At 39.3% G+C, this 27,449-nt stretch overlaps 1 protein-coding gene across 1 annotated transcript in view; it reads right to left on the reverse strand.

The window, feature by feature from the left end:
* Positions 1 to 27,449, reverse strand: part of LOC134342854 (teashirt homolog 2) — a 554,080-nt gene that overhangs the window by 255,039 nt on the left and 271,592 nt on the right. Inside the window, exon 2 of the mRNA XM_063041493.1 lies at positions 2,510 to 5,610. Coding sequence (XP_062897563.1) covers positions 2,519 to 5,610 — 3,092 coding nt within the window. The 3' untranslated portion in view covers positions 2,510 to 2,518. The remainder of the gene's footprint in view (positions 1 to 2,509; positions 5,611 to 27,449) is intronic.

Raw genomic sequence — 27,449 nt, forward strand, 5'->3', positions numbered from 1 at the left:
GAGCTCCAACTTATGTGCGCATTTGGACTGCGTTAACAGTAATGGGCCCTTTCAATTTACTTTTTCTTTTCTCTTTCCTACTAACTGTTTGATAAAGCTGAAATTTGTAAGTACGCTTTCTTTATAATTGAATGCAGTGTACAATCTGTTATTTCTTGCCGACGGCTAATTAATATATATTTACAGATTATTCGCACAGGTCAGGGTTCAGGTAGTTGAGACATCCCAACTTCCCGGTTTTGGTGGGACCCAAGTCATACTGACCCTAGATGTACGGAGTTTGAGAAGGGTGATTTTCTCACCACTGAATCCAGAGGCTGTTAACAAAGGGCCTAACTTTAGCTGTGTCTCTCAGGACGCCCTGTAAAAAGGGGTTTCATGAATATATATTTTGAATTCTGTATTCTACCACAGACTGTTTTTATAAAATGAATATAGAAAAATGCATGCTTTTTGGCTGTGGCCATGGTAAACATTTTCTCCTCAGCTCTTCAACTAGTCTGTAGCCTTTGACATGGTTGACCACACCATTCTCCTCACATCTTTCCTTTATCACCCACTTGAATAGAACTGTACTCAAATGGATATTTTCTTATGTATCCAAACAGAATATAATCCTGCAGCTGCTTATTACCATTTTCTTTGGAATTCCCAAGGATTTATGCTTGGAATCCTCTGATATTCTACCCATATGTTGCTGTTTGGAAACATGATTCAAGAACACTGAAAATGTTTTATGTATATATATTGGTTTCTACCTCAAACTTTGCTCTTTAGTCACAATTTATTTTACTTCCTCATTGTCCTTCTTGAACAGCTTACCCATTCCCCAGTGTAATATATAGATTCTGATTTGCTGTTCAGGATTTCAGACGAACTGGATGCATCGATTCTACTTGGCTTTTAAAGACGTGAGTCCATGCTGGACTGCCAAATAGCAGTTAAAAAACTACTGGATAATACAAATAGGTTGTCTTTTCAACACAAAAAAAATGAACACAGTAAATTTCAAGATATGCACACTGTGTTCACTGTCACCCATGCGCTCATCTCTCCACACCGTGTTCCCTTGCAAGCCAAAGAAGTGAGTACAACTGGTAGCCTAAAGTCATTTGTTTCACCCTAGTGTTCAAAGACAAACTTTTCCACTCCCACCAGTCTTCCCCATGTCCAGTCTATTTATTATCTGTTTCAATGAAAAATGATGTAGCAAAAATATATAAAATGTATAATGTTTGCTGGGTAACACTCTGAGATAGTGACAGATTAGATATGAAAACATACAGATATAGTAAATATCTTAAGAGTATTTCAAATAAAGAAGTAATTGGTGTAGCATTTGTAATAAGTTTATACCTTACATTTGTATCAAATGCTTCAGATGTTCTTTCTCTCATTTAGTAAGCCAATGTTGTATTATCCATTACAGCGCTCAGCAGCAAATTCTAGCAAACCTCTCTAGACTACATTCTGTTTGACTTTTACTGCAAAAATAAGCTTTTCTTTACAGCAAGCTACAAGGGATGTTTGATCATGCAATTAATATTTTCAACAAAAATGCTTAATATACAATTCCTTCCACGTAGAAACAAATGCAAAAAAAAATTACTTTATCCATAAATGATTATTTACAGAGGCTTGTATTCTGAAAAGCACTACATGTACAGTCACTAAATTTTCTGGTCAGTTTTGTACAAACAATTATTTTTAAGATATAAAATGTATACCTATTTATAGAAAAGTATTTTACCATATATGAATTGTTTTACAATAACAAACAGGAGATTGAAAATGTAATATCTGAGGCAAATGTATTGCATCTGCTGCTGTTAACTGATTCTGAAACATTGTTTGCAGTAGCAAATTGTGAACATTGTCAAAGCCGGTAGCACAACATAGACTCCTAATGATTCAGCAGTGCTTTTTACATTGTGTCCAATTTCCTTTTACATTGATGTTAATGGAAAAGAAAACTAGGTAACATACATGCTTTGGGATTAGTCTGTTTTTGGTGCTGTTGTTTGATTCAAATGCTTGTAAACACACTTTCAATATTTCTAGTAGTTTATAGTGCTTCTGTGTTCAAACTGCCTAGGAGGTCATCAAAGTCTAAATAAATGCCATTGTAAATAGCTGGAACAATCATAAGGCAGACAATATTGAATTGCATTAACAGTAAGTAGGTGATGAAGGGTACTTTATTGTGCTGACTGAGAAACAAACAACTAAGTACACTATGTAAAATTTCACAGACACACCAGCATTTTTTTGATCTAAGGTATAGCAAGCCACCTTCAATCAAGATGATAGCATTAGACTTTGGAAGTAAGTCTCTCCAGTTTAAATATTTTCCTGGGATAATCCCCAGTTAGTAAAACTAAATAGCATTTTGAAGGCTTATCTGCTACTCTGGAGAAATGCATTTTGTTTAATATAATTTACAGTGACTCACCTTTATAATGTGAATTAGACAACTATATGACTTAATAGGAACAGTTTTGATGCTCACCTTGAGATGCTATTCTTCCTCTAGTTCAGTTACATACTGCGAATGATTCTCTGGTGACTTCCCATGTGTTTTGCTGAGATGCAGTTTTACTGCATGCTTGCTAGCAAAAGTTCGATTGCACAGATTACACTGGAACTTGCTGCCTACTTCCTCATCTGCTGCAGCTGGTCCTGTTGACTTCTCAGACGCTACTTTAGACACTTCTTGCTCCCCTCTTGCATGCTGTACAGAAATTTTTGCCATATCTTTCATGGTGAAGCCCAAGTGGGATTCCAAATGACCAATATATGTGGAAGGAGTCCTAAACTGGGAGGCACAATCATTGCAGTAGAAAATTGGATGCCCTGTGTCTAAATTCTTAAGGAATTTTGTTCCACCTGTCTTTCTCAATTGATATTTTACATTGGCAAGCCAGTGACTTATGGTAGTCATGGTGAGTCCAGTAAACTTTGAAATATGCATACGGTCTTGCGGACCGAGATCAGATAATAAATATTTGCCTTCTCCTGTCTGCCACAGACTTGCAGCAAATTGGGCCTGCAAGATAAGAAGATGTTGGGGATTCCAGTTTGACTGCCTTCCTTTCCTTTTCTGAACAGGTAAAAATTCCATTGACACATCTTCAAAGCTCCTCACATCAGTCTCTAACCTTTCTGTTGTCATCTTTGATGAGGTAGAAGGTTTTGGTGTTGCACCCTTTGGGAGGACCTTTACCATATCAGCAATATCAGATAAAGCATGTTTGGAAGGTAATGAAGTAAAAGGTTTGACAGTGTTTGTTTGGATGGTTGTGCCGCTCTTCGATTTGGTGAGATCTATTGGCTGATCACTGCTTTCATAGTAGTAACTATCAGCAACATTAGATGGCTTTATTAAACTTGGCGGTGAAGCTGATTTCTCCAACAAGCTTTTATTTAGTCTACAAAGCATAGTTACAGGGTCTACGTTTGAGTTAAGGGGCTTGGCAGCTTTGCCAAGATGAGTATTCATTATTGATTGCAATGCACTAAGTGGGCTGACAGAAAGGTGTTCGGATGGATGATCTGTGATGACAGACAGACCAGAACATCCATTGGTTAATGAAAAATTGGGAGATCCTTTATCATTTTTTGCAGGCTCATTCTTGAAGTTTTGCTTCATTTCTTCAGCATCCTTCAAACATGGTGAGTCTGCCTTTGGGAGATCACTGACAGTCTCTGTTTTTATTGGACTCTCACTTTCCGTTTTACATGGCAAAGTTAGGGTGGACTGAAGATTTAACTTTGGATCGTTTTTCTCAATATTGTTTTCTTCCAGCTTGGATAAAATCTGTTCATGAACTGGGCTAACTGGTTCCTCCTTAATTTGGTCACTATTGGACGGAATGCCTTGGTTTTGGCTGCTTGTAATTACAGAGAAATACCTGACTTTTGGAGCAATTGGCTTCAGGTTCGGCTTAACTTGCATTATTTGAGTACCAAGCTGCACAGGTTTAATAATCCCTGGAAGCTGATAGGCAGCATGGATGCTGGGATATGCACTCCAGCTTGGGCTCCCTGTTTGGGCTTTGTTAATGGCTGAAGTAACAGTGTTTTCAAGTGATTTAAGAATATCACCACCTCCCTTTGAGCTCTCCTCCAGATCTTCTTCTCTTATGTATTGGTATTGAAGTGTGGAGCCAAATATCTTTTCTGGGTTGTCACCTTTACAATCATCTTTATCTTTAGGTGGTTTCTCCATTTCCTCTACTATCTCTTGCTTTTCTTCTTCATTTTTGTTATCCTCAGCTGTTGGTGGAGTTAAAGAATCTGGAGGCAATTTGTTGACTGGTGCCAGAGGTTGGATTTCACTTGATGGTGCTTCTGTGACAGACTGTGCTTTGTCCACAGCCAAAGGATCAAAAACAATCTGTTTTCCCTTTTTTGATGCAGAATTTGTGACCTTAAGAAAATGCCCCGTCACCATCATGTGAGCTGTGAGCTGCTGTAGTGTATCATGAGAGCTTCCACATTCCATACACTTCAGAATCTGAGACTTACAGGCTTCAAATTGCCAAGTATAGCTGGCACCGTTTTGATAACCATACCGATTGTTCGATGACACATAGGGGTTTGAATTCTTTTGTGCTTCACCCGTGAATGTCCCTGCAATTCCAGTTGTTGAATCTGGTGAACAAGGCTGGTTGACTTCATGCTGGGCCCGTTTTTTAGTGGGAGGGACTAACTTTGATCCAATGGGTGGCATCGGTTCCTTCAGAGGCACTTTCTGGTAATGTTTTGTTTTAATCATATGAACACTCAAGTCTTGAAGGGAATCAAATGAATAACCACAGTACATGCACTTTAAAACTTTCTGGGCATCATGCATACCATCCATTTCCTGCAAAGCCCGTTTTCGAGACTTTGTCCAACTGTTGTTTGGGTCCAAGTTTTTTTTGTGGTTATCATCTTGGTAATGACCTGTATCATTCATGTGCACAGTTAGTTCTACCAAAGTGTCATATGCTGCACTACATTCTCGGCAACGAAACCTACTGGCACCCGTGAAGACAGTGCCAAACAATTTGTTATTTTGCCTGTACAACTGCACTGAACTGAAAAGATTTGGCTTAGGCACTGGTCTGCCAGAAGATGACTGCTGAAATGTTTTCGATAATGCATCTTGATGCCAATCAAAGCTACTTTTGGTGCTTTCGTTGCTGCTTTTGCAGCTTGTCCTTTCTGCCTTTGACTGCTTGAGGTCAAAGCCTAGACTCGACCAATACGAATCAGACAAAAAGCTAGCATAAACAGCTCTCATTGCTCCTAAGCTGTTCTGCTGGTCACTCTTTGTCTCTCCATTTGATTCCTCCTCCTTTTCTTGCCCATCTCGGGAAGAAATACTTTTAAAATCAGCCAATCGGTCACTGGTATCACTTATGTGTGAATCACACTCTACATCCTGGTTAGACATTGCACTAACTGGAGAATTCTGGTAGCTGTAGCTGCCTTTGCTATCCTCCTCTTCCTCTTCCTCTTCTTCTGTGCACATGTAACCATTGCCCTGTAATTCCTCAACAGAAGGGCTGGCATCTTCTCCCTCTCTCAGTTCTCCCGTCTTTAAATCTTCTTCAGGGACATACACTGAAATACAAAGTAATATTGATATTGTAACTATCATAAATTGAGCCTGAAGAAAAATGCTTCATGTTGGCACAAAGAACAAATTTCCTTCCACCCTCTCCACACATTCCCACTTTCTCTTCCCCAGTCATGTTCAATTTGATGAGGTTAAATCTCCCCCTTCTGTAAATTTGTATTTATTACTTTGCATGCTCAATGTTCTTCTCTTTCCTAAACCCATAATCACACAAAGGTAAATTTTCATTTGTTAGATTTGGCTGCAAAATAAGAAATGAGACAAATGTAAACAAATTCCCTTTGAAAAAAAGTAACGCATCCAACATCTTAATGATCAACTGCAGAAAGTTCATGTTTTATATGATAACATTCTACTGAAACTTTTTTGTTTAGTTAAAGGAAACAAAATATTTCACGGCCCACTTTTGTTCAAGTTTGTCCCCATTAATGGAAGGGCTGACAATGGAAAAACAATCACTACCAGCACCCAAGTAACAGATTCAAGTATCCTCGCAACAGGTACAGAAAGGGTGTGGTTATCATTCCTTAAGGTTGTAATAGCCATAGGGGATGGGAGTATTGTGGGTAAGTTTTTCCACTACCTATTAAATGCTCCCAATAGCTTATGTCTCAAATAGCCTCTGACAACCAAGTTCAGTTTCTGGCCTTCACGTGTGGCTTAGATACTAAGCCGGTGGAACTGTTTCTACTGATGGAAGGGACAGAGGTGGGTTACTGGTGCCTTAAGCAGATAGAGCTCATTAGCTGTTGTTGGCAGCTCATCTAGGAGAAGGAATACTCTTGATATCAAACCTCCATTTCTCTATCCTTCCATTCATGGAGATGGATTCGAGAGTAATCCCTGAGGAAAAATCAGGAGCTGGAGTCCTTAAGGCAGTTCTATGTTGGGTTCAACAATGATTGGCAACTCTTGGGATGCTGCTGGTGCCAAATTGTATCAGTCTCTGCTGTTCCTTTGGATTCATCAGTTGTGTGGAGAGGGGAGCCTCCTGCATATTCAACAGCTTGCTCTCCATATTTTACTTCCCTGGCTGCGTATCAACTTCAACAACTAGGACGCAACATCCATGGTCGATATCCATGGTTACAGTAGTGTATAAGCAGAATATAATGCCCTAACCTTTGTGTCTGAAGTGATCCTCTGTCTATACAGGTGTAATATGCCTGATAAAATTATATTTATTATAGAAGGCCTTCATACACAGAATATTACATCTCTTTGTCACACCGGTCCTTGCATACTGAGGAATTGTTCCTCCTTTGAACTCCATAAAAGAAATATAACAAGGCAGATAAGTCTTGCAGCTGAGTGCAGTTAACTGCTACACACAATCATTAGCGTATTACAGAGAAGTAGTGGATAAATTAATTTTCTCCAGCCATGAGTATGATCTATCGACACAAATTTATCAGTGACGGTCATGAAACACTGTGAGTGGGGATCAGCTGCTCAACATGACTACACTTTTAACCAGGCTTGAGAAATTTCATGGGCGGATGTTCAGACTGGACAGAATTGTCCTGATTCCTGGACCTGAATCATGGAATTAACCAAATCAAGCTGAAGAGAATGGAACTCAGGAATTTATAACCACTGGGCCACATTTTCAGCACCTCCGTCACATAACAAGTGAGAAATAGTAGGTAGGAGAGGGCTGGAAAATTCCAAGTAGACTAAACTTGCAATTGTACACCAAAGAAAACCTCATTCAGAAGCAAATAACCAAGCAATATTTTAAGTGGATCATGTAGGGACAGGTTTAGGGAAGGGAGTGTAAACTCCAGTACAAGATTATATTGAATCTTACCTCTGTTATCATAGTAGCAGCCATGTATCCCAAAACTTTCAAGAAAAAACAGAAAACATAAAAGACTACATTTGATGGCCTCCAAAATAAGACCACAGGACCATAAGACACAGGAGAATTGGGCCATTTGGCCCATTGAGTATGCTCCACCATTCAATCATAGCTGATTTATTCTCCCTCTCAAACATATTTAAAGAGATTTTTTAAGGATTAGCTTTATTTGTCACGTGTATACGGTATATTGAAACATACAGTGAAATGCATAATTTGCGTCAAAACAAATCAGCCAAGATTTGGGCAGCCAACGAGTGTGCCAACATAGCATGGGCACAATTCACTAACCCTAACTGTACATCCTTGGAACGTGGAGGAAACACGAACACCCAAAAGAAACCCATGCAGTTTCAGGGAGAACAAATTCCTTTCAGACATTGGTGGAAATTGAACACCGATATTACAGCCGGCGCAGTATTAGAGAGCGTTACATTAAACACTATGCTATCTAGCCTCTCCCCATTACTAATCAAGAAATTATCAAGCTCTGCTTTAAATATAGCTGATGACTTGGACTTCACAGCTTTCTATGGCAATGAATTCCATAGATTTACCAGCATCTGGCAAAAGAAATTCATCTTCATTACCTTTCTAAAGGCACGCCCTTCAATTTGAGGCTATGCCCTCTGGTCCTAGACTCTCCCACCATTGGAAACATTCTCTCCACATCCACTCTATTCAGGCCTTTCAATATTTGGTAGATTTCAGTGAGACCCTCCTCATTCTTCTAAACCCCAGCAGATGCAGGCCCAGAGCCATCAAACACTCCTCAGAAATTAACCCTTTCATTCCCCCCCCCCCGCAAATCATTCTGTGAACCTTCTCAGGGCCATGTCCAATGCCAGCACATCCTTTCTTAGATATGGCGCCCAAAGCTGCTCACCATACTCCAAATGTGGTCTGATTAATGCTTTATAATGTCTCAGTATTACATCCATGCTTCTATATCTAGTCCTCCTGAAAGGAATGCTAACATTCTATTTGCCTTCCTTATCACTGACTCAACCTGCAAGTTAACCTTTATGGAATCCTGCAATGAGACTCTCAAATCCCTTTACACCTGATTTCTGAATTTGCTTCCTATTTAGAAGATAGTCCATCCCTTTACTCCTTCCACCAAACTGCATGACCATACACTGTATTCCATCTGCCACTTTTTTGCCCATTTTCCTAATCTGTCCAAGTCATTCTGCAGAATCTTTGCTTCCTCAACACTATCTGCTCCTCCACCTACCTTTGCACTGTTATCAATCAAACTTGGCCACAAAACCATAAAATTCCATTATCAAGATCATTAACAAAACGAAGCAGACCTAACACCATCCCCTGTTGAACATCATTAGTCACCAGCAAAGTCCCTCTTTATTCACACTCTTGCCTTCTGCCAGTTAGCCAATCTTCTTTCCACACTAATAGCTTTTCTTTAATGTCTTTGAACACACACAAATGCTGGAGTAACTTACCAGCCCAGGCAGAATCTATGTAAAGAGTAAATAGTCGATGTTTCGGTCCGAGACCCTTCATTAGGGCTGTCAGGCCATCAACTGTTTACACTTTTTCCATAGATGCTGCCTAGCCTGCTGAGTTTCTCCAGCATTTTGTGTGTTGCTTTAATGCCTTTTGTTAGAATTTTGAAATGTCCGAAACCTCTAGCCTTCCACTAATGTTTGGTATGATTCCAGAGATGAAGGGGTTCACCTCTGAGGAGAGATTGAATTGCCTGGGACTATACTCTCTGGAATTCAGAAGAAGAGAGGGGATCTTACAGAAACATACAAAATTTTGAAAGGGATAGATAAGATAGAAGTAGGACAGTTGTTTCCATTGGTAGGTGAGACTAGAACTCAGGGACATTGCCTCAAGATTCAGGGGAGAAGATTTAGGATGGAGATGAGGAAAAACTTTTTCCCAGAGAGTGGTGAATCTGTGGAATTCTCTGCCCAGGCAAGCAGTTAAGGCTTCTTCACCAAATATATTTAAGATACAGTTAGATAGATTTTTACATAGTAGGGGAATTAAGGGTTATGGGGAAAAGGCAGGCAGATGGAGCTGAGTTTACGGACAGATCAGCCATGATCTTATTGAATGGCTGGGCAGGCTCGATGGGCCGGATGGCCTACTCCTGCTCCTATTTCTTATGTTCTTATGTTATAATGAATGTTTGCTCTTTTGTTTTTATGCTGCCTTTGACTTCCCTTATCAGCCACAGTTGCTTTATCCTCCCTTTAAAACACCTCTTCTTCTTTGTGATGAACTGATTCTGCGTTGCCCGAATTACACGTAGAAATTTCAGCTTTTGCTGTTCTATCATCAGCATTGCTAGCGCCCTCTTCCAAACAACTTTGGCCAACTCCTCGCTTATGCCTCTGTAGTTCCCTTTACTCCACCGTAATACCAATACATCTGATTGGAGCTTCTCCCTCTTGAACTACAGGGTGAATTGTATCATATTCTCATCATCATCATGGCTCTGTCTGTCTAAGTAGACAATGGATGTGCCCGTCCAGAGCACAGACCTGGGCGATGAATATGGAGATCCTGGGCGGTCCAGACATCAAGACCCCCCCTCTCGGCCTCACGGATGTGGTCCAAAGGAATGCGAAGCAGTACATTTGGCATCAGCTTGGCTGCAGGAGCTGCCGGGAGGTGACGTGATACGTCATTCAACCGCCTTAGGGGTTTCACTCTGGATTTGTGTAGGGTTTACTCCTTAGGCTTCTCTTCTCCTGAAGGTACCCACAAGACAGTGGGATCCGTAACCCTGGATAAGGGCCCATACCAGGTACTGTCAGCCAGAACCAGCTCAGCCCAGGACTCGTGTAAGGCAGGGTCGTCACGTCCTGTAGTAGTGACATATGGAGCCACTACCTACTATCATATTATGATCACTGCAACCAAAGGGTTCCTTTACCTTAGCTCCATAATCAAATCTGGTTCATTACACAACACCTAATCCAGAATTGACTTTTCCCTAGTGGGCTCAACTACAATCTGCTCTGAAGCCATCTCAGAGGCATTCAACAAATTCCTTCTCTTGGCATCCAGTGCCAACCTAGTTTTTCCAATTTATCTGCATATTGAAATCCACCATGACCTTCATAACATTGCCCTTTTTACATGTCTTTTCCACCTCCTGCTATAATTTGTACCCCACATCCCGGCTACTTTCAGAAGCATGTATATAACCCCATCAGCTCCTTTTTATCCTTGCAGTTTCTTAACTCTACCTACTGAATTCTACATCTTCTGATCTTTGTCATTTCTTTCTGAGGATTAGATTTTAATTTTTACCAACTAAGCCACTTCACCCGTCTGCCTACCTGCTTGTCCTTTCAACATGATGTGAATGTGTGTACGCTGTTATGCTCACAGCTGTGATCTTCTTTCAACTATAACTCGTGATGCCCACAACATCATACCTGCCAGTTCCTGTGCTACAAGGAATTGAGAGCCAGAGTTTATGATACATCAATCTTATTGACCTTGTGTCAGATGTACACAACATTCATGCTGCCACATGAACAGCCACACTGTTTCTAACCTCAGGACTTCATCACACAGGCTGGTTTTCATGAATAAATAGCAACAACTCAGATTTGTTAGCAATGATTAAAGCCAGCCATCAACCCTTAAAGGGGCATAGACATGCGGTTGCAGCAAAAAGGAAAAGAATGAAGATAACTGTAAATACTGTACATATGCAATTCTACTCTTCACATCCTATTTTCTCAACATTGCGTAATCTCTGCACTCCAAGTTATTAATGCCACAAATATACATCTTCGATTTACTAACCCAACTATCACCAAACCTGACTCTTCTTATTTTCTCCTTTCAGTTAACCAAGAAGTTTAATCTTCCAAAACACTTAGGAGAGCAAGGTAGAACCAAAAACTGTAGGACAGCACATCCTGGAAGCTAAATGCCATTACATGATTTTAACTAGTTCTCTGGTGTATTTAAATGCAGCTACATTTGTTTTACATACAAGAGATCTCAGCATGGATTAACACCTTAGCAACATCTCAACTGTATCAACACTTTGATTATCTTAACTTTCTCTCAGACACTGATGAGCAACACGGCAAAACAGTGAGGCCAACATTACAAAAAAATACATCACCTATTCTCTGTATCTGAACTACACGCCATTGAATTCAAGGTGAAATAATGGCCCATCTTGAACTGATCACTATGCATCTATGGTACATAAAACACTCCTAACTGTATAATCTAAGAAATATATTCTCCATAAATTCCCAATCCATGCCTTTGACTGGTCAATATCTAAATAATTCATGAAATAACTCCCAATGTCTCATCAACTTCTACATTATATTTTAAACTGTTAACCAACCCCTTGCCACATCAAAACAACATGCAGCCCTGATGAAAGAAACTCTGGATCATTAAGATAATTTTTCAATACAGCCGGCTGGTGGCGCAGTGGCATCAGCACCGGACTTCGGAGCGAAGGCTCCCGAGTTCGAATCCAAGTCCGGCCACCTCCCTCCCGCCCCCCCCGAGCACGCTTTCCATCCCTGCCAGGTTGAGCGTCAAGCTAGCCACTCAGCCTCTAAAAAACAACGGTCAAGTCAGGAATGTTCATATCGTGACCCGGTTAATCCGAAAGGAGACCAATCCTGACACTACGTGCCAGACAAGAATGGCTGACTGTCTGGTGCGACATGCTAGGAAGGAATATATCGTTAGGAAATTATATGCAGTGGTCATTAATGGAATGCAATTTTCTCATGCAGAATAGCAAGGGGAGTTGATGAACACTAAGCGTTCCATTTTCTCTTCTCCATGCAAACACTGGCAGTCTATTGACACTCGGAAAAAGAACTGTCTTGAATGCCAATTTGATGGAATTTGAACAGAGAATCTCTGAATGGGAATCACATGTTTGATTGTATATCTCCATAAAGAATACATTTGTGCAGCACATGCATGATTAAATTGAAAATATTCAATTCTTCCATATTTTCAATTACAAAGGATTCTGGAAAGACCAGCGGATAGTAATACTGCCTCTTAAATTCAAATTATTTTAGTTCTGAACCATTTTGATTAATTTAAAGATATAAAACAGATAGATTTATAATTTAAGCCACAGAGATTGTAGTCATCTATTCCTCAGTTTTTATTCTGTTTCATTAAGCGCTCTCTAAAACCTGCTTCATCTTTTTTTCCATATTATTTGCCAGTAAATGAAAGGACTTTATTAATATTGGACTAAGTATCATTCAAGATTAATTAATATTGTATTAGTATTGGAACTACTGATGTGTTCTGGTCCTCATTAGGAATCAGGTTGGTTGGACAATATACTTCCAATCAATTTATCTGCTAATAAATGGTTCATCAACTTTGAAACTCTGAAGGATTTGCTTGACTTTTGAAATACTTTCATCATAGAAATCATTTGCAAAATTTTATTTGTTTCAATTTAGAACCAAAGAGAAGATCATGGAACTATGGAGAAATTGTATGGTTAAGGGACCACTGTAAATTGCCCCTCATGTCCAGGTGACTGTCAGAGTTGATGGGAAAGTGAGAGGAATAAAATAATATAAAAGATGCAGATATGTTAATTTATTTAGAAGGCAAACAAATCCTATAGTGTTTCAAGGCTGATGAACCATTTATCAGAAGATGAATTGGTATGAAGTACTTTGTCTAGCTCACCTGGTTAATGGTTAGGAACTGAACAAATCACTGCAAGCTTGAAGGGCTGAAGCACCTGTATTTCTTGCTGCATCACTCTATGTCCATGACTGAGGTTTCACAAGTCCTTGATGTCAAACTGAATACTTAATATGGCATGTGGCTACTGCTGGAATGGATCCACTAGACAAAGGTCCTGCATAATCTGCCCATATTGCATCACACTGTCCTCTGGAAGTAATGGTTAATGGCAGGATTAATATGCATCACTTCCCATATCTTGGGAGCAAACTAATAACAGTGTGTGCTCCAAGGCCAACATCAGCAGCACTGAGATATTACAAACAGTTAACTATATGATGTTGGCCATGTCATTCGTATGCCTATCAACAGACGTTTAACACAGACATGACCCCAAACTACTTGCTGACAAGACATCAAAATCTGTTCATCTTTAATTGCCAACAAGATTATCAAAACCTTTTCAGCTCTAATTGCTGATGAGACATCAACTCGAATTCAGCCCTCTCTCTTCTCTTCGTACTTCATCCCTTCTGAATGCACTGCTCTCCACTCTCTCTACACAATCCCAACCTCACCATCAAACCCATGGACAAAAGGAGTGCTGTCGCAGTCTAGCGAACTGACCTTTACCTTGCTGAGGCCAGGAGGCAACTCTCAGACACCTCCTCTTACCTACCCCTTAAAAAGGACCCCTCTCAGGACCATCAGGATATTAGCTCCAGCACCATCACCAACATCATCTACTCTGAGATCTTCCATCCACTGCCACCAACCTCATAGTTCCCTTACCCCGCACTGCTCGTTTCTACCACCTATCCAAAATCCAGAAACCTGATTGTCCAGGTAGACCCATTGTGACTGCCTGCTCCTACCGCACTGAACTCATGTCCGCAAACCCCAACTCCATTTAATTGCCATTGGTTTAGTCCCTTCCTAGCTACATTCATGATACTTCACATGCTCTCAAACTCCAACAACTTTCAATTCCCTCGCACTGTTTGCCTCATTTTCACTATAGCTGTCCATTCCTTATACACTTCTATCCCCCATCAAGAAGGCCTTAAAGCTCTCTGCTTTTTTCTCGACAAAAGACCCAACCAGTTTCCCTCCATCACTACCCTCCTCTGTCTTGTGGAAATTGTCCTCATCCTCAACAATTTCTCTTTTGGCTCCTCCCACTTTCTTCAAACTCTTTAGGTAGTCATGGGCACCCACATGGGCCCCAGCTATGCCTGCTTTTTCGGTGGCTATGTGGAGCAGTACACGTTGCAAGCCTACCCTGGAAATCTTCCCCAACTCCAACTGTGCTACATTGATGACTAGATTGGTGCTGCTTCATGCACCCATGCTGAACTTGTCAATTTCATCAACTTTGCCTCCAAATTCCTCTGTGATTCCCTTGCCCACTTGTCCCTTCCCACTCTAGGCATTTATCCCTGCAAGCAGAAAAGGAGCTACACCTGCCCCTTCACCTCTTCCCTCACCTCTGTTCAGGTCCCCAAACATACTTTCCAGGTGAGGCAACACTTCACCTGTGAACCTGTTGGGGTTGTCTAGTGTACCCAGTGCTCCCGATGTGGTCTGCTCTATATTGGTGAGATCTGACATAGACTGGGGGACTACTTTGTTGAGCTCCTTCACTCCATCTGCAAAGAGCAGAATTTCCTGGTGACCCATCATTTTAGTTCCAATCCCCATTCCTATTCTGATATGTCAGTCTATGGCTCTATTGCCACGATGAGGCTGCTCTCAGGATGGAGGAGCAACACCTCAAATTCTGTCTGGGTAGCTTCTAACCTGATGGCATGAACACCAATTCTGCCAACTTCTGGTAACTTTCACTTCTCTCCCTTGTGTCTTCTTTAATTCCCTCTTCTAGCCCCACTATCAGGAGAGAGAAAGGGAGTAGGCAGTCAGTGCAGAGTACTCTTGTGGCTAATGTTACAGCAGCAGACAGGAGATTCTGTGGAAGTAAAAGAGACACTCATATGGTATGTTGCAACCTAGGTTCCAGGGTCAGGGATATCTACAGCATACTAGAGGGGCAGGGTGAGCAGCTGGAAGTCATGGCATATGTTGGTACCAATGGCATACAGCTGGTAGAAAAGGGAAGGAAGTCCTGAAGACAGAATATAGGGAGTCAGGTAGAAAGCTGAAAAGATCTCCAGGGTAGTCCACAGAGAGGTGCTGGACAAGTACCACCACCAAAGCAGTTTATGGTCGAAGTTACTGCAGATTAATTCCCCTTCAATCAAAGGATGGGATGAACTTGTCAAGGATCAAAAGGAAATCAGCATTCGATGGAGAGGGCATGTGCAAGAACTTTTCAATCATGAAAGCAATGCTGGACCAGAGGTTACCAATCCGATCATCCAGAGACCTGTGAGGGTAGACATGGGGGAGCCTCCCAGTATGAAAGAGGTCCATGATACCATCAAGAGCTTGAAAAGCAGCAGACACACTGGTCCTAGAGCATCCCAGCACGGGTCCTGGACCACGTACATGACTTGATCCTGAAGGGCTAGGAAAAGGAACAATTGGCCTCAGAGCTCTAATAGTGGCCATATTCACAAAGGGAGAGAAGGTAGATTGTGGCTGTATCAGAGGCATCTCCCTCCTGTCAACAACAGGCAATGTATATCCATATATCCTTGTCAACTGACTCTTCCTGCTAACTGAAGAAGTATGCCCTGAATCACAGTGTGGTCTTTGTCCATCTAGAGGTACCACTGACATGATCTTCACAGTATACCAATTACAGGAAAAATGGATACTGAGGCTACTGCACGTCAGCCACAGTACTCAGCATTAGTGGTGTTGAATCAGAACCCTTCATTAACAAGACAGCAGTCAAACAGGACTCTACTTGCCATCGTTATTACTGTCATCCTTCACCTCATTGGCCAAGAATCACAACCGTGTACCGAATGGACAGATAGATAGATAACATCCCAAAGATAAAGAACTATTCTAAAGGGAGATTAACTCAACCAAAGTCAAAGAAAACATAAAAGCAAAAGCGAGAGCATATAGTATCGCAAAATTTAGTGAGAAATTAAAAACCAGCAGAATGCAGTTACAAAAGCCATAAGGAGAGAAAGATGAAATATTAAGGTAAGATAAACAATAATATAAAAAGAGGATATCAAAAGAGTTTTCAGATATATAAACTGTGAAAGAGAGGCAAGAGCGGATATCAGACCACCGGAAAATGACATTACAGAAGTAGTAATGGGGGGCAAAGAAATGGTGGACAAATTTAATCAGTTCTTTGCATCAGTCTGCAGGAGGTATGCAGCAGGATTTAAACAGATTGAGAGAAGGGGCAAAGAAGTGTCAAATGCAATATAGTATGGGAAATCAATGGTCATGCACTTTGGTAGAAGGAATAAAGTCAGACTATTTTCTAAGTTGGAGAAAATTCAAAAAACCTGAGGTGAAAAGGGACTTGGGAGTCCTCAAGCAGGATTCCATAAAGGTTTAGTTACAGGTGTAGTTGGTGGTAAGGAAGGCAAATGCAATGTTAGCAGTCATTTCGAGAAGACTAGAATATAAAAGATGAAAACCTAAGACTTTATAAAGCATTGTTCAGACCACACTTCAGAGTAATGTGAGCAATTCGGGCTACTTGTGTAAGAAAAGATGTGCTGGGTTCAGAGGAGGTTTAAGAGAATGAATGGGTTAACATATGAGGAGTGTTCAATGGCTCAGGGGCTGTACTCACTGGAGTTTGGAACAATGAGGAGGGATCTCATTGATACCTACTGAACATTGAAAGGCCTAGATAGAATGGATGTGGAGAGGATGTTTCCTTTCATGGGAAAGGCTAGGACCAGATGCCACAACCTCAAAATAGAGAGGCATCCAGTTAGAAAAGATATGAGGAGGAATTTCTTTAGCCACAGGGTAGTGAAACTGTGGAATTCATTGCCAAAGACTGCTGAGAAGGCCAAGTCATCAGCTATACTTAAAGTGGAGGTTGATAGATTTTGGTTAGTCAGGGCATCAAAAGTGATGGGGAGAAGGCAAGAGAATGGAATTGAGTGGAATAACAAATCAGCCATAATGGAATGGCAGAGCAGATTCAATGGGCTAAAAGCCCTAATTCTGCTTCTATGTCTTATGGTCTCTTACCTCTTCTCTTTTCCTCATATGCCTATCATCTCTCCTTGGCTCCCCTCATCCTTCCCTTTCCTGCATGATCCACTCTCCTCTCCTTTCAGATTCCTTTTTCTCCAGCCTTTTACCTTTTCTACCTATCACTTCCTAGCTTCTTATTTCATCCCCCCATCCCCTACTCATCTAGCATCACCTATTATTTTCTAACTTGTGTTCCTTCCATCCCCCCACCATCTTATTCTGGCTTTTCATTTTTTCTTTCCAGTCGCAATGTAGGGTCTCGGCCTGAAATATCAACTGTTTATTTATTTCCATAAATGCTGCCTGACCTGCTGAGTTCCTCCAACATTTTGTGTGCATACCACTCCAAATCTTCTCATGGGAAGTGTTGTCAAACAGACATAGGAAAACATTCAAAAATGTTTAATAATCCTCAATGAAGAAGGGCAATATCCCTATTGGCTTGGAGTCTCTAGCCAATGAAGAAAGAGCATTCAGCAATAAACAAAGGCCCTGCACAGACAGTAGTAGGAGTGGACTACCTTACAACTACCCACCCACCTGCCTCATCTATGGGAGAGTCCGCAGTTCTCACATTGGCCTTCTTAGCAAGCTCAAACCACAATATCCAAGTGAAAACAAATCCACCTCCATCCAAAACACTGTTTAGAAAGGAGAAGAAGATAGGGCTTATACTTAGATGATGGGTGTACAAATGGGTTTACACCCATTGCTGTAGCCATGAAAAAGACTTGGAATCCTAATGGGATTCCTATTAGTCAAAATTTGGTCACTATGCAGACAATATTTAGAACTGAAAGGGTGTGCTGAGGTTATGGGAATAATATTATTAGGCATCTCCATTTGTTTGGGTGTGGGGTGCAAAGGAAATCCACAGCTCTGAGAGCAACACCGGTTGTTGGAGGAAAAGAAGGAAAGCAAACCAAGTTGGCATCATTACTTCCTGATTGTATCAAACATTTCTCTTCCATCAGAATCTTCAAGGTTACACAAGAGAAATCTTTGCACCCTCCACCTTGTTTCGTAAGCTACCCTGCCATATATATGCTACTATTTACTCGACAATCCACTTCCCATCCTCACTGGAAATGGGCACAAGGAACTGTTTCACAAACATTTCATCTAATTAGCACATTTGTTATATCTATGGATCAGATTTATTGAATCCAGGGAAATTCGTACTTTGGTAATCTGTAATTAGGACCAAATGTGTGTCAGACTGATTTTCAAACAGGTGTAACTTAGGATAAAATAAACTTGTATGATTTTGATCTATTCATATTTCCGTTAGGAATGTTCAAAGCTATCTTTAGTAAGAAACCACCTACTATATACTCAATGGGTAAGATCCTCCAATAGCTAGCTTTTTGATTCAATGAATGATTAAGAGAATTTAAACAAAAAAAAACAAATACTTCCAGTGAAAATAAAATGTGAGAGTCTAAGACCAGAAGGCACAGCCTCAGATGGAAGGATGTCCCTTTAGAACAGAGATGAAATGAAATTTCTTCAGCCAGGGGTGGTGCTTCTGTGGAATTCATTGCCACAGTAAGGTGTGGAGGTCAAATCTTTGGAAAGATTTTTAAAATGGAGGATGATATGCTCTTGATTAGTAATGGCATTAATGTATATGGTGAGAAGGCAGGAGAATGTGGTTGAGAGGGAAGATAAATTAGTCATGATCAAATGGAAGAGCAGATTCAATGGGTCAAATGGTCTAATTCTGGTCCTATGTCTTAGATTCTTAATGGATAAAACCATTACAAATCTTTTGGATCAGATCTAACTAAAGTGAATTTAATGTACTTAAGCCTACACAGCATTAATAAATACCTTAAACGCCATAGCATTTGTAATAAATGTCAGTGGAAAAGATGGCAGTCAGTTCAAAACAACTATCATCCTTTTATATGAAAATAAAAATGACTGCAATCAAATTGAATTTTTAATAATCAAACTTCACTGATTCTGTGTAGAATTCATCTTTCATTTTGATATATCTCACAATAGATTCCAAAACAATGTTGTTGTCTCTAGATATTATTTTGGTAATTCTTGTCCATTTGTCAAGTTAAATCTGATCCTGGCTATAATAGCTCTCTATATCTCTATAGAGATTTCTTTTCAATATTGAAAGTACATAAAAGTTGATCCCTCAGCTAGGTGTTGTCGAAAGCCCTTTAAAAAACATGTCAATAGAATTCTCAGGGAGTCAAGAAGAAATTAAATTAACTTGTACAAATTTGACAGCATGTTCTCAATTATGTAGAAGGCCTTGAAAATTAATTACTCCCTTCCAATTTCATTCTTTGCTTTTAAGCATGAAATGATTTATGTAACTGGAAGTAATCTATTATAACAGAAACAGCTAAGTTTATATCATACTCCAAACTGTAGCAATTGCACCGCTGGCTTCTGCTTAGTAGAAATGCTACTTGACACTTTATGAACACCACTGAACTTTGATATGCACTGATCATATCCAATGAACCAGGAGTCAGGATTGAGACATAATTATTCCCTTCACCACCAGCCCACTGATCAAAATGGAGACCTAGTTGGGCATCCATCCTCACTCATGCTCTGCCATCAGTTCCAACAAGCATTCGTGTGATTTCCCCACTGGTTTCAGCTACAATGTATCTCCATTTCAAGGAGTAGGCTGGCTTTAATCAGTGCTTCAATTGATGTCAGCCAATGATAGAATTAAGTCCTGTGGTTATGTCATCAGGAAATCAATAGCATGAAGAATGGTGGTGGCTGCAGGAATCACAACTATGAGCAAACAGCACTGAATTAAGAAGGTGTGGGCAAATATCACAAAGCTATCCCAGGACATTTTTGATCACAGTAAAATACTGAAATGAGATTACTCAAACTAAAATGTTGCATAAAGCAGGTAAATTACCTAGCTCAGTTAATATTGCTCTTACATTTCCTATTAAGCCATTTTCACTTAACATTCATAAAACTATTCAAACATTAGGAATATGGTTATTACTGTACTGGTTCCAACTATAATAAACAGAAAACAATAAACCCTAACCTCTTACAATAAGCAAGTAGGCATAAAATAAATGTGCCAACTGCTTGCTTCATGTTTTTCCTCCGTTTCACTTTCCAAACAAAGTTATATTTAAGCTCTTTCTTGCATTTTACAGTATACTCTTTTTCATGTAGAAAATCAGAATACATGTTCTGGGGTTTCAAAGTAATTGTGGGTAGGTTAGTCAGCCCATCAACATATCTGTAGGTTGCAGGGCTGCTGTATTCAGCAAGTAAAATTCCCGTGTATTTTGGAATAAATTGAGTTGAACTCATCTATGTTTAGGGATTGAATCATTTTGATCTGTTGCTGGTAATAACTTAAACACATTCCAGGACACCACATAGAAAGTTCATTTTTTTTAAAGCAAATAAAACTCTGTGTTGCTATATGTTTTATTATGCCAACCAAGCACTGTGTTTCAGGAGTATATATTATACATGGGCTATGTGTGCATTTGTTGTGGACTTGTTAGTGAAGTGACTGGGAAGTGGGAAAATAAACACCAATTAGTAAAAACAGAAAGAACTGGACAACTTTGAATGCTTAGCTACATTTTTTTCATGTCTTGTTAAATTGTCATTCAAAAATAGAAACAAAAAAAAATAGCATAATTTTTTTCTAAGAATTTTATTTTGCCAAACTTATAATGATGAAGAAAAAACCTTCGAATTGAACCAAAATAATTAAATTATAAATTCAAGCCCCATCTACTGTTTAATGCAGTGGTAATATCAGCAGTCAAAATCTTAATCCTCTTGTTAAAAAATTCAGTCCACCATTTAAGTGTAGAAATTATATATTTAAGATAAGCCAGTTAATACATGTAATTAACCAACAACTGGGAGAACAAAGCTCAGAAGGGACCACATATTTTCTGAGGTTTGTCTTTATTTCCATTTCTTCCTCAGACAAACAAGAAGCACCTTCGGATATCTTTCTGACTATATTTATGTTTCCTTATGGGCGTAAGTTATTGAACAATCATCAACTATTTCTTCCACTTTGTTATATGACAGTGCAATGATACTATGTATATTTTTTGCTGCTATACAATACTTTGCCATGCTGTGCCTGAGTGAATTTTCAATGAACTATTTCTGAACCACTGACCAGGTCAGAGTGGAGGAGAGATCCACATTTGTACAAATCTTGAACACTGACCTTAACATGTGTGTGTATATATATATATATATAAAATAGCATCTTGTCAGAATTTGCTTCTGGCTTTGAATGTGTGAAATTGTGAATGAGTATGAAGAGTACATACCCTACAGTAAATGCGTATGACTTTATCGGTATCACACAATGATGAAACCCCTCAAAATTCAATCTGCTGTTCTCAAGATCTTGTATAAAGAACTGTGTTTTATCATTAGGTATCAAGTATATGATTGTTGTGGAGGTGTACTTGTCCTATCACAGATTGGTAAAGAAGAGATATCAAGTCAGCAGAAGCCAACCAACTATTTATAAACACCAATTTCCTTAGGTGTCTGCAGAGATTCAGCATGACATCTAAAACTTTGACAAACTTCTATAGACATGTAGTGGAAAGTGTAATGGTTGGCTACATAAAAGCCTGGCATGGAAACACTACTGCCTTTGAATGAAAAATCCTACAAAAGACAGTGGTTTTGGCCCAATACATAACAGGTAAAGCCCTCTCAACCACTGATCATGTTTATATGAAATACTGTCATAGGATAGCAGCACCCATCATCAGAGATATCGACCACCCAGGCCATTCTCTACTACCCCACAATCCCACAGCTGTTGAACAAAGGGGATAACTACATCCTTTGAGATGTTCCCACAACCAATGATCTCACTTTAAGGACTCTTTATCTTGTACCTTTTGTAACTTATTGCTATGGTTTGTTTTCTGCACTCTAGTTGATCTTTCATTGATCTGGTTATGGTTAAATTCTATAGATTGTTGTGTATGCCGGCAAGAAAATGAATCTCAGGGTTGTATATGGTGACAAAAATATACTTTGATAATAAAATTTACTTTGAACTTTAAGCACATATTGAACTTGAGGCCATATTTAGTAACTCCCTGTTCAAATGCCAGGTCTTTTAATGAAAATATCAAAGAGGAACAATCAAGAAAAAAAATCACAGAAACGTTATTCTCAAAAATTATTTTTTGCATATTTGAAATTCACCTAAATAGGATTTTGGATGTGCATGTAATTAATCTCAAAAAAGCAAGCAATTTATTCTCTCTGAAAGATTTTCTCTTTGTCTTTTGTATTGGTAGTTATCTTATATCTATAGATCCCCCCCATTTTGAGTACAGCAGTGTAAAAGTGTTAATAGCTTTCATTGTAATGAAAACAATTCTATTTTTTCTTGATTTCCAATATCTACACTGCTGAAAGATTTTGAGTAGGATAAATGTGCGAGTCCACTGCATCAAAATACTTTATGCCAAGCAGACCAGAAATGTAATATTTATTCAGATATTACAAGCAATGAGAAATAACTTGAAACATATAAAATCCTGAAGGGTTTTAACAGGGTGCATGTGGAGAGATCGCTTCCTTTTGTGTAAGTAATGTGGGAGAATCTAGAAGTCAGGAGTTGCTGTCTAAAAATAAGAGGTTACTCATTTAAGACACAGATGAGTTGATTTTTCTCACTGGGGGGAGGGGGATGAGAGTCTTTGGAAATCTCTACCTCAAAGTTGGTGAATAGTTATTAAGAATAGCAGATGAATAATTGATAAGCAAAGGGGTGAAAAGTTAGGCAGAATAGACAGGAATTGCGGACCAAGAAACACTTGATTAATTTTCAACATTATTGGCTGGTGTCAAAACAGTTGCAGTATCCAGCACTCCCAATCATTACTTGGCCTCTGAAGGAGTGAACCAAATTGGCTGAAGAATATTATCTATGATGGTACAGATTTCAAAAGGAAGCCTAAATGGATTGGGCATTCAGTATTTCTGGATGATCAGATTGGTGCCCCATGACCAAACACTTTCATTCTTATTCTAACTTCTGAGGCTGATTCAAAGTAAATTTATTATCAAAGTACAAACCCCATTTCCAGAAAAGTTGGGACATTTTCCAAAATGCGACAAAAAAAAATCTGTGATATGTTAATTCACGTGAACCTTTATTTAACTGACAAAAGTACAAAGAAAAGATTTTCAATAGTTTTACTGACCAACTTAATTGTATTTTGTAAACATACACAAATTTAGAATTTGATGGCTATAACACACTCAACAAAAGTTGGGACAGAGGCATGTTTACCATTGTGTTACATCACCTTTCCTTTTAATAACACTTTTTAATCTTTTTGGAACTGCGGATACTAATTGTAGTGGATTTGCAATTGGAAATTTTCTCCATTCTTGCTTGATATACGACTTCAGCTGCTCAACAGTCTGTGATCTCCGTTGTCTGATTCTCCTCTTCATGATGCGTCATACATTTTCAATAGGAGATAGATCTGGACTGGCAGCAGGCCAGTCAAGCACATGCACTCTCTGTCTACAAAGCCACGCTGTTGTAGCCCGTGCAGAATGTGGTCTGGCATTGTTCTGCTGAAATAAGCATGGACGTCCCGGGAAGAGACGTCGCCTTGATGGCAACATATGTCTCCCTAAAATCCTAATATACGCCTCAGAGTCAATGGTACCTTCACATACATGCAACTCACTCATGCCGTGGGCACTGATGCACCCCCATACCATCACAGATGCTGGCTTTTGCACCTTTTGCTGATAACAATCTGGATGGTCGTTTTCATCTTTGGCACGGAGAACTCGACACCCATTTTTTCCGAAAACTAGCTGAAATGTGGACTCATCTGACCACAGCACACGGTTCCACAGTCTTTCGGTCCATCTGAGATCTCGGGCCCAGAGAACTCACCGGCATTTCTGCATAGAGTTGATGTATGGCTTCCTCCTTGCGTAATACAGTTTCAAGTTGCATTTCTGGATGCAGCGACAGACTGTGTTGAGTGACAATGGTTTTCCGAAGTACTCCCAAGCCCAGGTGGCTATAATTGTCCCAGTAGCATGAATTTTCTGTGCACTTTTCAATCTTATTTTAACTCTGTCCCAGCGTTTGTTGAGTGTGTTGAAGCCATCAATTTCTAAATTCGTGTATATTTACAAAATACAATTAAGTTGGTCAGTAAAACTATTGAAAATCTTTTCTTTGTACTTTTATCAGTTAAATAAAGGTTCACGTGAATTAACATATTACAGATTTTTGTTTTTATTGCATTTTGGAAAATATCCCAACTTTTCTGGAAATGGGGTTTGTTCATATATGTCACCATATGCAAACCTGAGATTTATTTTCTTGCAGGCACAGTAAATACAAAGAAACACAATAGAAACAATGAAAAACCATATGCAACAAGACAAACAATGTACAAAAGACAATAAACTGTGCAAGTACAGTCCTGTACTAAAATCTTGGGCACATGTATATAGCTAGGGTGCCCGACTTTTGTACAGTACTGTAGTAATTTTATGTATTACACTGTAATGCTGTGGCAAAAAAAAACAAATTTCATGATGTGTGAGTGATGATAAACCTAATTCTGATGTGGGTCTCTTGTGAACTGAGTGTGGGCAGAGGGCATGGAGAGAGGAATCACGCTTGGGGAAAAAGGGGAAGGGAGAGGGGAGGAAGCGGAAAGCACCAGAGACATTGTGTAATGATCAATAAACCAATTGTTTGGAATCAAATGACCTTGCCTACTGTCTCAGTAATGTGCCTAAGACTTTTACATAGTACTGAACCAAAAGAAAAAAACAACAAACAAAATAATAATAATAATAAATAAGCTATAAATATCAAGAATATGAAATGAAGGGTCCTTAAAAGTGAATCTATTGGTTGTGGGAACATCTCAGTGTGGGGCAAATCAACTTTAGTGAAATCAGGTTCAAGAGCATTTTTTTTTTAAATTTAGGGATAATAACAGTTCCCGAACCTGGTGATGTGCATCCTGAAGCTCCCGTACTTCCTTCCTAATGGCAGTAAGAAGAAGAGAGCATGGCCTGAATGGTGGGCGGCCTTGATGATGGACACCACTTTCCTGCTACAGTGTTTCTTGTAGATGTTGTCAATGATGGGGATGTCTTTAGCCATGATGGACTGGCTCTATGCACTACTCTTTGAAGGCTTTTCCAATCAAGGGCATTGGTGTTTCCACAACATACCATGATGTATGCTCTCCACTGCACATTTATAGAATTTAGTCTAAGTTTTAGATGACTTGCCAAATCATTGCAAACTTCTGAGAGAGGCGCAGCATGCTCTTAACTGCATTTCTGTGTCCTGCATCTTATTTTAGACAGGCAGATTTTCTTCCCTGAAGGACATTACTGAAATTACAAAAATTCGTTAGTTAATTTTTCTGATATATGACCTTTCACTTGTCTTTTGCAATGGATACTCACTGATATTCTGAGTATTTTGCTATTTTCTGCTCTTATTTCAGATTTTCAGTACTTGCATATTTTTACCTTTCAAGAGCTAAATGTTTTTTTCTTCAAATAATGAAGGCTTATGATTTTGTCTTTAATTCTGTCTGTTTGTCAAACTGGACAAGGATTATACAAATTCTTCCACATTAGAATGCCCAGTGGTCCCACCATTAAACATCACCAGATGGAAGGAATGAATTTTTTTCTGTTCATAGTAGAATATATTAGGTTGGACTTTGCTCTCTATTGTAAAGGACTAGAATCAGTCATACATTGATTCATCATGGCACCACTTGCTCACAGAATTTCAATTGGATTTGCTGGAATTTCCATTGGAATCCCTTTTCAGGATGTCTCAGCCCAGTGTGACCAGGGCAAATGACTGCAAATTCAGTAACAAACTGGATTAATGAACTGAGATTCTAAATTAGGAAGTGTTTAATTCAATATCAAATTAATTATTGAAAGCAAAAATAGAGAAGCAAAAGTAGATTGAATTGAGTATTTAAAATGACAGGTAATCTGATGTAATATCTGATATTTGTTGAATCTCTAACAAAAAAAAATAAAATTTGGAGGATTTAGCTTTTGGACCTGCAGACACTCAGTTTCACTCACCTACAGTTATTAAAAAATTAAAAAAAAGAAAATAAAGAACTAATACTGGAATTGACAAGTCTCACTTGTTTTTACAGAGTTTAATGTGCATCCATTACTTAACTAGAGCAAATCTTGTGTCATTAAATATATTCAGATGTCAAATCGTTCAATGAGATATCATGCTTTAAGATGGCGGTTCAAGATGACTCTGATGAATCTCAGCAACTTCTGTCTGGTGGTCAATAAAACAAGGAAAACAACTAAATACTTTGTTAATAATTCTCTTCTGGCAAATGATCATCGTAAGCGATAGTCTGTAACTTCCCTTTAAACTCAAGGTGATTTGTCGTGGCAAAACCGAGGCAAGGTGAGGTAACAGGCCCACTGCTGAGAGTGAGAAATACTCGAGGTTCGATCTATTTAAGCACCGAGCTGAATTGGAAAGGTTGGGTACAGGTTGAATTGAGGTGGCAGGGTGAGGCCCCTAAGTGCATCAAAGCAACAGAATCCAATACTTGGATGATGATTTGAGCACCAGGTCAGATTGAAGAGGTCAGGACCCAAGGTGAAGGTCAGGCCAGTTCAGCTCATTGCTCCACTTTGCGCTGATCTAAATGTCCGTGGACAGACTCTCTTTGTAGACTTCAGTTCAGAATACTATTTGCTTCCGTTTATTGTTTGCATGATTTATTTTTTTTTTCTCTGCACATTGGGTGTTTAACGGTCTTCTCTATTTAATAGGTTCTTTTCCATCTCTTTGTTTCGTGGCTGCATGTTAGGAGATGAATATCAAGGTTGTATACCATTTACATACTTCGATAATGAATGTACTTTGAACTTTTTTTGAAGTTTGCTTGCCCATTTCTGTTCCTGACTCAATAATCAGAGCACCTCAGTATTAACCTTCCTCAGCAGGGGTTTATATTGTGTAAGTGAACTTTCGGTAGTCTTTTTTTGATGGGCACTTAAAAAGGCAACACCAATAGCCTCACCATTATTTCTACTGGAAAATAA

The sequence above is a fragment of the Mobula hypostoma genome, chromosome 2 (genome assembly GCF_963921235.1).
Source record: "Mobula hypostoma chromosome 2, sMobHyp1.1, whole genome shotgun sequence".
NCBI classification, from domain to species: Eukaryota; Metazoa; Chordata; class Chondrichthyes; order Myliobatiformes; family Myliobatidae; genus Mobula; species Mobula hypostoma.